General features: G+C 42.8%; 1 protein-coding gene across 2 annotated transcripts in view; it reads left to right on the plus strand.

The window, feature by feature from the left end:
* col5a1 (procollagen, type V, alpha 1) overlaps window positions 1–13,398 on the plus strand; it is an 80,692-nt gene that overhangs the window by 9,650 nt on the left and 57,644 nt on the right. For both annotated transcript variants that reach the window (XM_069168660.1, XM_069168652.1), the window contains exon 2: window positions 8,516–8,683. In XM_069168660.1, the coding sequence (XP_069024761.1) occupies window positions 8,516–8,683 (168 nt within the window). The remainder of the gene's footprint in view (window positions 1–8,515; window positions 8,684–13,398) is intronic.

Raw genomic sequence — 13,398 nt, forward strand, 5'->3', positions numbered from 1 at the left:
TTTAAGAGACAGAATGTGTTAATTGTTCTTTAAAAAGTAACTTAATCTCACTTTAAACTATCTCTGTGAGCCCTGACTAAAAATAAATGTTCCGTTTTTGAGCTTTAATTTCCAGCTTGTCTTCATAAATAAAAACCATGTAAAATCACCCTGCAGCTCTTGGTAGAATTTTACAACCGTTTATACTGAAATACACTTTTTACTTGCACCCGCATCATTCACATTCGTACACCGTTCTAGCTTTGTTCTTATCTGGAGGATTGTGCACGCGTCGGTTTTGTACATGTTGGTGCAACTTGAACTTTGGTTTAAGCCTCGCTCCGAAGTGTTTTGAGAAGCTGTGGTTGCCAAGAAATCTGTCTGACAGTGGTTTTAGTAGATTTAATTAACTGAGGTGTGGAGGGATGCGTGATTGCCTACCACCGTGCTTACTCTCATTCAGATATGTGCTCGTGTTAGTTTACTTACATGTTGCACATCTGCAGTAAAGCGTGTCCGTGCATTGTAATGTGCTCAATGTAGCATAATGCCTTATGATTCCCATGTCTGGTCACATGACAACCAGAAGTAACAACTTTAGGTCAGTGCTTAAGTATTTTGCAGGAGTTGTGTTTTAATCAAGGCTTTCTTGACGTGTTTTATAGCACACTTAATTAAAGTTGAGGCACTTTAATGAGATCAAATGCGAACCTTTGAGAGAAGAAAGATCAGAGGAGCTATTGCACACAGCAGATGTCACATGTTTAAAGACTTTTGAGTCCGGATCTAAACAATTTCCAGGAGAAACCTTTGTAACTTTTGCTGAACATCTGCTACAGTGGCTTCGATGTCAAGTACGGGATAACAATAAATGAATTATAACTGTAACAGAAGAGTCAGTTACATGGCGATACCTGTTTTTAGTTTGTGAATATTGGCTAACATTACCCAGCATGAGGCATTGGTCATACTAGATCAAACAATAATAAAACTGCTGAGTGTTTTAAATCGAGCAAAAAGTGCTTTTTATTTGTTATGAGTTCCCCTTTTAATTTGAAAGAGTAAAAATGTCTTGCATCACCTTTTAAAAGTTACATAGTCTTGCTTTAAGTAATTAAAGTCGGGGGGTCTTAATTGCAACCTGCTGTACTCACAGTGAGGCTCCAGCTTCACAAGAGTTGGCTTCAAGTTTTATAACAGAATCAGGTGGAAAAAAAAAAGAAGACTCACACCCTCCCTCGTCTGTGATGCCCTCTAGGAGGGGGAAGTCTCTCATTGGGCATTCTTGTTTTCAGCTGTGCCGGTTTCCAAGAGAGGCAGGGTCCTCTTTATGGCTGCTAATTACTCCTTGTCCTCAGCGCCAGGTCAAGCATGTGCCTGGAGAGTTAGGCCTCACTTCAGGAAGGGCCGGAGGAGGAGGATAGGGGGCAGTGAAAAAGTGGAAGAATGTTAATCCCCCTGACCCCCCCACCCACTCCATGAAAAAAAATCCTAATTCACTGGTCCGGCACCCCTCCTCCTGTCAAACGAAATGGTGCCGTCTAGAGTAAGTGTTGCTGCAGAGCCGGTGTGTGTATATGTATGTGTGCATCTGCGGATATAGAGGGTAGATGGATATTTAGGGGAATGGGATCCACCACAGTCTTGGCACTGAGCCGAAAGCGGGATTATGAATCTGGCACTTGAGCTACTGTTCACATAAAGCGAGAAAAAAGGTAGAAAGAGCCGTCAGGTAGGGAGGGGAAGATATTTATACAAGCACATCACGCACATTCTTTTTGCAACGCTGTTGTGATGTCATGTTTCACCACTTAAACGATATTTTTTTTATGAATTAATTATCCTTTACTATCCCGCAACCTCATTCAACCCATGTCTGACAAACAAACCTATAAAAGGCTGAAAACAGAGTTAACCGCTCCATTTAGCGCGTCACATCAAAGATTCAGCACTTTTTGGACTAGTTTGTACAATTAATTTACGCGTTTTTCCAGTGCAAATTAATGGGGAATAGCCGACTGTCGGGGAAGCAGTGGATACACCATCCATCTTTCACAATAAAAGGGTTTGGAAAATTAAAGCTTCATCGCAAGAAATAGGTTTGTGCAAGTTGGACGTTGCAGTTACACCAAGATGAATGACTCCTATGTGAATCCTATTAGCCGTTAAATTAATTTACACTGTCTTGTAGCTATGATGCTATGATGCTATTTATTTGTGTACAGCAGAGGCCCTGTGGCTAATCGAAGCATTGCATACATCTGGAATAGTGCGTCAGTGTGTTGATGAAAGCAATGTGTACGGATGAACAGCCCAGCATTGCGTAACACACCTGTCAGTCCACTAGAGGATACCGTGTCAGTGTCACGTTTTGCCTCGCCTAGGCGTGGAAAGTACGTATGATCGGGTTTAAAGGAGGTCATGTGACGAAGTACGAAAGCGCTAAAGTCTGATGGTGTGTTCAGACCAAACGCGAAGCGAATTGTTCCCACGACAATGGAAGTTGGTTCGGTGTGGTTGCATTGATCAATGCCACAACTTTCTCCTACGAGACCGGGGTTCGAGTTCAAGAAAGAAAGCAACGTAGATTTCTTAAAAACATATTTTCCTAAGCCTAACCACGTGGTTTTTCATACCGAGACGAAGCAAAGCGTGACACTGACGCGGTATGCTGTAGTGGACGTATGGGTTTATTACACACTTTGGCGTGTAAGGTGAACGATGAGAGGCAAAGGAAAATAGCTATTTTTCTATTCACACATTTGCGAAGAGGACTAAAGCTTAAAGGGTGTACTGTATTCACCGTGTCGCATTCACTCGCGTGAAAGTAGGCGAAGGTGGACAGAGCCGACCGGCCGTGACCAAATGTACACAGAACCGTGTCATGTAAACAGTTTCTGTGTACGTATGGAGAACCTGCCTCTTGGATGTGACGGCCTGCGGTCAGAGGGAGAAGTGTTTTTAGCGTCGGGTGCCAGAGGTGTTGGTCCCTCGAGGGAACTGCCATGCTAAGTGGGTAAACATCTCATTTTAACAAGGTGGGATTGAGAGCCATACCTGTGGCCGAGGATGTGGTCAGGACAGCTTCCGCTAGAAGGTCGAGTGCCGGTGACAGAAATCCATGAATGAAGGTGTGTGAGAATATGTCGACCGGGGCGATAATGTTTGCAAGTGTAACTCTCTGAAGTGCCTGAGGGAAAAGGTTGTGGATTTTTCTTTTCTTTTTTTCCCCTCCTTGCATCAGGCGGATCAGTACTTTATTGGAAAAGAAATTTGCTCTTTCGCAGTTGGGTTTCCTGCAGGTCTTTTATTTTGTTGTTGGATTCCTGACAGAGCTATACTGTATTACGCTTTCCTTTCGCCTTCCGCTTTTCTTGCATGCAGTTTATCGGCCGTCTCCACTTGGCACACCTTCAGGTGACCTAGCCCTGTGGTCACTTTTAGATCCAAGCGGATCTAAAACCTTGGATGAAGGATAGGATTTCTCATGAGGCTAAAAGGAAACTGGAAAAAAATGGAAATGAGAAAGTGGAACAATTTGATCATATAAGAGAATGACTGATGGATGAAAAGAGTGTTTAACAGGTACGGAAGTACCGGTGTCCCGATGACAGTTGTTTCCTTCCCCTAAAGCTGCTGATCTCTCCTGGGATTTGATGGTGTCAGTGTGGATTAGCTGAAGCAACAATCCTCGGCAGGGGTCATGACACAGTTAGCATCGACTGGATGCTCCTTACAACCCTCCCCCCTGTTTTCGTCCCCCGTGGTGCTGAGCTGGATGTGATTATGATGTTATTGTTGTTATTATGACTGCCATTTTGTTGTCATGCAATTGTGAGCGTAGGCTTTTGTAGCCCAAAGGTACCTTGTCAAATCACGTATCAATATTTGTGTGTTATTGTGATCTGTAAACTTAATAACATGTCCGTAGCCTGTAGGAAGCATCTAATAAGCCGTGGTAGTTTGCTTTCAGCTTCATTTGTTTGTGTTCTTGTGTAAAAGACAGACCTTAGACATGAGTGGAAAAATGTGACAGCGTTACAAAGACCTGTCCAAACAAAGCAATGCTGAAAGTAGAAAGACACTCGGAGAGCGCAGACATCTGCCAAGACCAATGCAATATGCAAATCTACAACCACAATGTACACCATATGTGGCTGGATATATGAATAAATCCACTACAATTATGTCAAAGTACAATCATGCTTAGCTGAAGCCTCGCATCTCAGCTGGTATAACGGCTCCGGCTCTGAAAACACGGATCCAGAGGACTGCATAACGTCTTCTAATGTCTGAGCAAGTATATCCCAGAGGATTACTGATACCTATGAAATGTGGATTATGATGTGAAGTCTTTTTATAGCATATATATAAATATATATGTATATAGCTATAGGTAAAGCCTAGCCTATGTTTTGTCACTATGGTACTTTGCTACCATCGACTGGATTTTCAATTCAATTTTATTTGTATTGTGCCAAATCCCAAAGCAAGTCATTTCAGCTCATTTTACATAGGAGGGTCAAGACATTGCAGTATTTTGGAGAGAAACCCAACAGTTCAACAATTCCCGCAGTAGTAAGCATTTTAACAGGAAGAGGGCTCCAACAAAACCCGAGCAGGGGCGGCGAGCTGCCTTGACTGGTTACCGCAGGCTCCCTTCGTACTGTCACCCACCCGGCCTGGCTTCCCGGCTGCTCGGGACCTGCTGGGGCTAAGTGGGGTTGGCCAACACCAGCAACCCAACCCAACAGCTCCCACGGCTTGATTCCATGGCTAACGGGTTGTTTTCTATGGTGCGGTCAGCCTCGCCGCCACTGCTTAACAAATGGTATATTTACTACAAATACCACTATCGTTAAAGAAGGCAGATAATAAACTAAACATTTGACGCACTAAGTACTAGAAAGATGTAGAAACAAAGGCAGAGAAAGAAGCCAACACTAACGGCTAAGCTGGCAGACTTAAAATAGCACGTTAAGTATAAGATTAAAAAGAAATTCTACAACACAGGAGCTTGAGTGGAGCAAATATTTTACAATTTCAAAAATTAGCCACAGTATAGACAGATTTAGTGTTGGTGAGCAAAGATATACAGTAAGAGCTAAGATAAATGAAAGAACAGCGGCATAGCACAGTGCGCTGGCAACGGGGAGTGATACAACAGGTTTCTTGCGACGTCAGACGTCACACAAAGGATCCAGAACACGTATGACCAAATGCCGTAACTTGTAATGTTAATGAAAATTTAAAAAAATATCTTGAATCTGACCTGTGATTCAGATCCGCTCTAAAATGTAATGGCTTCTTCGTTGGCCAACGCTACACCCTTCCACCAAGTTTCATGAAAATCGAGCACGTCATTTTTCCACAATCCTGCTGACAGACGGACAAACAAATCGCACCAAAAACATCTAATGTCGTGGCGTACCATGAAATACTCTACATCTATACGAGTATAGTAGAGACACGAGAGGTTTTTTTTTGTTGATCTGTCACCACCGGAGTTTATAGCAGTCAGGCACAGCAAGGTTGTGTCCGAATAAGGAAATGTGGAGACCGTGTGTGGTCGGTGGAGACTACAGTACATGTAGAATTTTAACACTGGAGGCCGGCTGGTTATAACGGTCTGAGAGTCAAAGACATTACACCACCACCTGAACATCACTATCAGGTTGTACGACAGTCGCCTGGTTTTAATCTGACCACAGAGACAGTCGTCCCTGTGTAACTGTAGCAGTTATTTCCAGCCGTTGTATGGACCGTCTCTGATCAATTGATCTATCTCTTAATCTGTGCTGTTGGACGTTTGCAGATTAGAGGGAATGACTGTTAAAGCAGACTGTTGTGGTTTTCACAGTGAATATCTGTGGCTGTCTGAGAAAAGGGCCCAAAATGGAGATTTGCCTTTGGTCAACCATGATCCTTGTTAAAAATGGAATTAAAAGGAAAACACTTCGTGTGCCAGTTCACGTGTCACTTTGCTCATATATTAGAAGCTTGGAGACGGTCGCTGTCTGCGTGTTTTTCATAGAAACAAATAATAAAGAGACTTCAGCTGGATTTTGTGACTACTTGATAATGATTGCTTCATCAAGCAATACAATAGATGCTAAATTTATGCAGTAGATTTACAAACTTTTGCATAATATAGAGCAAGTTCTGGACTGCAAGAGTGTAGTAGGAGTTACATACCTAGATATTGATGAGAAATGAAGAACTTTGCTATTAAAAATGTAGGAATCATTTTCTAATAATTGTACTGTAGGTCACAGATAGTTGGAGTTTGAAACTTTTGCCAACTGACCGGACAACCTCTACTGAACTTCAAAATGTTTAGTAAAGGTATTTTACATATCATTTTATCATTATAAATACTTTTAATAAGCAGTCAAATTTTTGTCGCAGGTAAATACAACATTTAAATACTTTTAATTATTTCTAACATCATCCTATTTTTTTCGAAGAGATCATATCTGTATAAAAAAGCCATCTCAGAATCATTTTGATGGTTTGACGGGTAATAATCATTTGATTTCTGTCTCTTTCCCCTGAATCCGAGTCACGTGATCTCTCATGACCTGCCAGACCAATAAGTGATAACGATGTAGAACACAGATAGGAGAGTAAAGATAGATGAATCGGGTCCGTTGGTAACAGTGGTACATTTCCCACCGGTTGACAACGCAACGTGTCATTGCGGTGCCGCAGAGCTGTGGGAGTCAGCCTCATTAAACGAACCTCTGTCATCATGGTGAATGATAGACATTTTCTGGCTGCTGGGTGGGTTCGTGTCTGTCGCTTCATTGTGAGCTGATGACAGACAAAGCTGCCTTTTTGTTTAGACTCTTCAACTTCTTTAGAAGCTGACATTTTGCGGTAAGGGCCTGACAGCAGGAAAATGAGCGCGGGTATCTTTTTGCCCGAAGGATGGACGAGGTAAAAAAAAAAAAAAAAAAAAAAAAGAACAGATGGGTGTGGTTGATTGGAATAATAGATTTCTTTCAGATGAGCTGCTTTTTACAGATCCATATGCCGCTACCTAGTATGACCGCCAATGAAACTATCACACACCAACGTTACCAGACTCAGATTTCCCATTTTCTCTTCCCAAAAAACTAAAAACTACATATTAAATATTCTCCGTTTTCTTGAGTCTTTCTGCAACATGCAGTCAGACTTCAGTGGGCGCGGAAGATGTTTTTTTTTTCTTCTCACAATTACTGTGCAGCTGTGGAGGAACACGTGCAGCCAAAGTGTTCTTAAATGGAAACCTCTGTTAGAGATTCTTTTTTTTTTTTTTTTTAAATTGATCTGTGCTACACGTGACTCATTTGTAATGACATCCAGCTGGAGGCTGTTGCGAGGAAACGCAGACTGCATTAAAAAACACTATTTCCGATCTGCCCGCTCACCTTTCCACCTTCCTTTTAGCAGCCCTTTCACTCTAAGATGGATGGAAGCTATTGAAAGCTGCTCTTTTTTTTAATTTTTTTTTTTTTAAACAGTGTGTGTGGTCTTTACAGCCTGACACAAGGACTGCTTCACCTGTGTGTGGGTTATGTGTGCGTGCTTTTAATTCGGGTTGCCTTTTTAACACAAAAAACAAAATGCATCCAGCGGAATATAACGGCACACTTTCTTTTGTTGCATTTCTTAAAACTCCGGTGCCATAAAATCCTTGTGTTTAGTTTGTCTCCTCACTTTAGTGTTTGTCCTCCTTTAAAACAACCCCAATCCCAATGTGACTGTCCCTACAGACAAGACCCGGTATCCCTTTTCTGTCCAGACCTCCGCTCGGGCAAAGGCTAGACGCTAACGTGTGTCATTGTGTGCAACTCGCTGTGTGTGTGTGTGTGTGTGTGTGTGTGTGTGTGTGTGTGTGTGTGTGCATCTGGCTGCAGGAACAGCTGTTTGTCCTGGGTGGTTTTGGCCTGTGAGAGGTGCGGTCCAGGGTCAAACGCCATGTCACATTGTTCTGACCCAGTGTACTCCTGCGGTGGCCCCGGCTACAGCTGGGACGAGCGGCCCCGTGAGTGTGCTAATTGCACGGTTGTGGTCGGAGGGGGAGGCAGCGGTGGATTTAGCGTGGCAGGAAAGTGGATGGACGCGTGGGTTTTGTCGTTTTTTTTGGTGCAAGTGCAACCCGTGATCATGGGGATCTATAAACGGGCACATCTCTGTTTAGCGCCTGAGTGGATAACAGAAATCTTCTCTGAACCGCAGCAGTGGAGGCTCCTGCGGAGTAACTACTGCCTCTGAGTCAGCAGAAGACAGAAAATAGAAGGAATGGGAAAAGTTGTTTTGCCATAATTAAGGCTTGCTTAATATGCAAAACGTTTGTTTTGTTTGTACAACGGCTCCATCTATATCTGTGATGCACAAACAGTGTGACTGTAAATGTTGACGTGCGTGCTTCTCTGTGTGTCTTCACATGTCATATATATATACTGTATATATCAAAGCGTCATTTCAACCAATAAAATTAAAAAAATCTAACATTTTTTTTCTCTATGCCTCTTTTTCTTCTCTACAGCGGAACCAGAAGACCTCTTGAAGATTTTAGATTTTCACAGTTTACCTGAGGGTGTTACAAAAACAACGGGTTTCTGCTCACATCGGAGGTCAACACAAGGACCCGATGTGGCTTACCGAGTATCCAAAGACGCCCAGCTCAGTGCCCCCACCAAACAGCTGTACACAGGTGAGCATCTGCCTCCATTCACTGGATCTTTTCTACATCCGAGAACTTCTTCAGACATCACACAAAAGCCATTTATAATTACATTTTTCCCATACTACACTTCAGCTTAGCCACTACAGATGTCGTGTCCTTTAACTCGCCCTGCAGTCTCGCCATCTGGTCGTCCTTCGTGAACTTTCACCCCGGCCTCACAGTAAACGGCAGATATAATGTTTTTACATGGCTGGAGAGCATTTTGTATTTGCTCCCACCTACTCTGTTCCTTTCTTTCCACCTCCAGGTTGCACTTTCATTGGCTCCCATAACCTTTATCATTTATATCAACTCTACCTTTAGTTTATAGGACTTTAGGCCCGGGCTGTTTAATCCTTCGGCTCCCCATGTGCAGTATGTCTCCATTTTTTACTGTAGGACTTGTAAAGATGTTTTTTTTTGGTGACAGAGTTCATTTTGCAGCATTAAAATGTTGTAGAAATACAATAAGATTGTAGAAATGAAGACACCCACCAGATCCCTGTAATAGTTGATGTAGTAGGAGGAGCTGGACGATGGAAAGGCAGTGGAAATAGGGGAGGGAAGTCTGGGGTTCCACTTCTGCCTTGTTCTATCGTGCTGACGTGGCTCTGAGTTCCTGCTCTGCTCTGCACTAGTACTCTCCTCTCTCTCTTTCTCTCCTCCCTCTCCAGGAGTCCTTACTTGCCTTTCTCCCTCCTTCTGCTTTTATTTTCCCTCCAGCGTCATCATTTTTCCCTTCTATTATTCCTCCCAGACTGCCGTGTCTCGGAGTCACTGCTTTTCTTTTTTTTTCTTCTTTTTGTATAACTTCTGTCTAGTGAGACAAGCTAGACTCCCTTATCTTGTTTTTTTGTTGTTTTTTTTACATGAGAAAGCCATAATTTTGTGAACCAGACAACCAATTTCAGAAAATGACTGTGCCTTTTTACTGCAGCATGCATACAGATAAAAAAAAGAAAAAAAAAAGCTGCAGTGAGACATAATCACACTTCCACAAAGAATGAGCTTCCACAAAGTTCAGATTGGATGACAGCCCCGTCCTCTCAGACATTACACTGGCCTTCAGCGGACCTTTGATCTGTGCCACGGCTTTTCCTTCGGGGCTTCAAGCACATAGAGCCACCGAGGGCTCCTGTGGCCCGCATGCTCTCACACGCTACCCCAATCAAACAAACACCGTTCACTTTGATGCTCTTATGACAGCGCGGCGCCCAATCCGAGTCTCTGTTTAAGACCCACACGCTGTAATTACCCACACGCTCCTCTGGATCATCCAAAATAACAGTCTACATAAAACAAAAAAAAACAGCCGGTGGAGTTGGGAGCCGGCACCGCGGCGGTCTCAAGGTGCAAACGGAATAAACTAACTGTCTGTGGACTTCAGGAGCTTTAAAATCCGCCTGCAGCGTTTGTGATGTGGCCCCCGTACAGCTAATATATTCCAGAAGGCAGCTAAACTTCTGACATCATTTTATCCATTTCTTTTCTTTTTTTCCCCCCCCTTTTAACTAACTTTGCTACTGAGTTATGACTTTGGCCCGAAGCCCGGAGGTGCTATTTCCTTAAATGATCAACGCAGCATCCTGATGCCAGAAGGCTAAAAAGAAAAAAAAAAAAGAGTCACATATAGGAAAAACGAAGGCAGACAAACGCGCTCGTTTTGTTTCGACTACATTGTTATTAATAAAAAAAATAAACGGAGTAGCGAGTGATTGGGAACACTCTGGCCCGTGACCCCGTAACCACAGACAGTCTGTGATGATGTGCTGGAAAAGAACGAGTGCAGACATGCAATCATTAGGCAAACATGTGGAAGAGATGATTCATCTGAAAGCTCTGCGGCTCTGAAAACAGAGGAGACCTTTCTTACCTTCATGGTGTGAACAAGAAGTGAAGGAAAAAAGAAAAACCCCAATGAAACGTGTCTGCTCGCTTTTACTTTTACTTGTCCTCGTCCTGTGACTCTGTCCGGATCCACATACATCAAGGTCAAACGTATCGGCAGAGAAATTTAAATTCAAACTGATATAAATCTCTTTATCGTTTTATGTCCAGTTTTTTTTCTTCACTTCCCGTCTGTGTTTATTTGCCGCAATGGAAGGTAGCCAATAAACAGCAAGGAAGAAAAAACAAAAATAATGCAGCAGCTCTCACTGTGTCTTTGAACGGGGCTAGCTTTAACTTTGCGTGTCCACTTGGGATCTGAGCTGCTGCGGCCAGATGGCACTGGACATTCAGTTTGGGGGCTTCTGCTGCAGCGTGCAGCGGATTTAAAATAACCAAACTGAGATCGCAAGCCATAAAAGTAATACTATTCACTGACGTAGCTCATGAGGGACATAACTTTATGTAGAATTGTAGAAAATATCTTCATTTTACAGGCAGCGTACCATTTAATTTGAACAAAAAACTAGCTTGTTATCGTGTTAATCGCTATTAAATTGAGACTTTAAAGACGCACAACATCCGAGAAGGCAGTTTTTCATATGATAATTATTAGTAGAGACGGTTTTATTCAATACAAACCACAAAGATGTAATTAACCAGTGATTATGGGATGACATTTGGCAGATTCTGCTGATATCCATTAACCAGTCATTAATTATTACATCTATTATAGCTGATATAGATAACCAGTAGTTCACTTGTCATGTCTTTGTGGTATAAATTTTTTTTTTAAAGTATTTTGACATCTCAGTTTTGTCTTATGTAAGATGAAACTTTTCACCCTGTTGCCTTCAGGAAATGTGAGGTGAGGACACGTTTAATGACCCCAGAGGAAGGAAGTAATAACAGATCACAGGTGGATCGTAGATAATAAGTTGCTTCTCTTGTTGATGTTTCCTAAAATTGTATGTCTTTTGCACATAAATGAAGTGAGCTGCTCACACAGCAAAAGCAAAACAGAACTGTGTGTTTTACTTAAGGATGAAAAAAAAAAAATCCTACTTCTCTCCGTTTCATATCTCAGACTGCTTTTAAGCCGCAGACGTCTGAGATGTTATTTGGGAACCTCTAAGTCCAAACTTTCCATTAGAGCCACTTAAGAGTTGGGCCACTTGTCGTGTCTCTGCAGCCATATGCAGCCCCACAGGAATGCAGCTTGTCTCATACACAAGGAGGGATTTGGACACAGCGATGACTGAGTGACCAATTACAGGACGCAGAGAGTTTCTACCCCATTTACCTGCTTGTATACACAGTGACAGTATAGAGAAAGTGGAGCGCATCAGTCAAAGTGCTGCATAACTCCAGCCCCTTCCTGCTTTTCTTTAGGACTCTGTAGGTTTTGCAGGTGAGGAAGAATAACTGCTTTAACTTGCAAATAATACCTCCCACTATCAGCCCTGATTCTTCTACCACAGACTCGTCCAAGAAAAGAAAAGAAAAATAATTCTCGAGATATTTTTCGCCTGATTGGCTGGTTCAGATGTCTGAGGTTGCCTTTTTCCCAGGCCTTTTTTTATTTATTTTTTTGGGCTGGTGATGCCAGTGTAAATTGCCAGAACCCTTTGGCACCACAGCCTTTTCATTCCCACCATGTCGACACACACACACAAACAAACAAAACACACCCCCTCACACACTAAATGAGCAATGAGGAATATCTCTCATCTGGTGGACTGAAGTAGCAGGTTGAGAGACGCATTCCTGAGAAACCAGAGCTTTTTCTGAACGATCCCCGCCTCCCCTCCTCCTCCCCGTCTTTTCCCACTTTGCTATGCGCGAGGAGGATGGTAGCTCAGTCCATCTTTTTTTGTTTTGTTTTGTTTCTCTTGCTTCCTTTTGTAGTTTGATAGCCTCTTTCTTTCCCTGGCCTTGTCCCATCACTCTGAGGGATGTTCTCTCAGGGCCTCAGGTCCTCGTATAGTAAAGGCATAAATCTGCCGTTACTTTGAGCACTTTTATTTTGAAATTGAGTGCTTTTATTTTGAAATTGAGTTATTCTCATTTCTCCTTCTCCGTCTGTGCCACGGTTTCCCTTTCACCCCTCAGCCGACCTTTCACCCCCTCACAAACAGCCTGTCCCTAAATAGTGCCGAGTCATCGTCTCTGTGACAGACGTGTCTCGCGGCAATAAACGTTTCCCTCATTGTGTTTTTTTCTCTGCTATTTCCCACCTTTCTTTTTGTTTCATTTCATATAACCAGCCAGCTAAAGATTTTCGTACACGTCTTCCTCACCAAACTGCTCCAATGTGAAGGAGGCTTTTTGAAGGGCCGTGTGTCTCTTTCTGCTCTCCGTTTTACACCGTCCCTGGTGAAGCATCTGTCAATTAAAGCAATGTTTCTCATGATGCCAAGCAGAATTCCTGAGGGAGCTCACTGCCAAGGCATGTGCTCTCCACATGATGTGATCTGATGCCTGGCATTAATGGAGAAATGATAGAAAAAAGCAGGAAGGCAAACAGACGTGCAGATGCTGCGGACTGGGTGAAAGAAAACGAGTACGAAAAGAGGGAATGGACGAGGAGAGGTGGAAAATGTCTCTTTTCTTCTTTCTTCTTCTTCTTTTTCTCCATCTTCTCCTTCTTCTCCTCTTTCTTCTTCCTCCTCCTCTTCTTCTCTTTCTTTTTTTTTAATTTCTTCTCGTTCTCCTCCTCCTCCTCCACCTCCTCCTCCTTCTTCTTCCCCATAGTTACCACATTGTATCAATTTCCATCCTGTCTCCTTTTTATTCTGAAAATGGTGGCTGGGTTC

Source organism: Embiotoca jacksoni, unplaced genomic scaffold (assembly GCF_022577435.1).
Source record: "Embiotoca jacksoni isolate LCO1_2020_lvr unplaced genomic scaffold, fEmbJac1.0.p SCAF_10, whole genome shotgun sequence".
Lineage (NCBI taxonomy): Eukaryota > Metazoa > Chordata > Actinopteri > Embiotocidae > Embiotoca > Embiotoca jacksoni.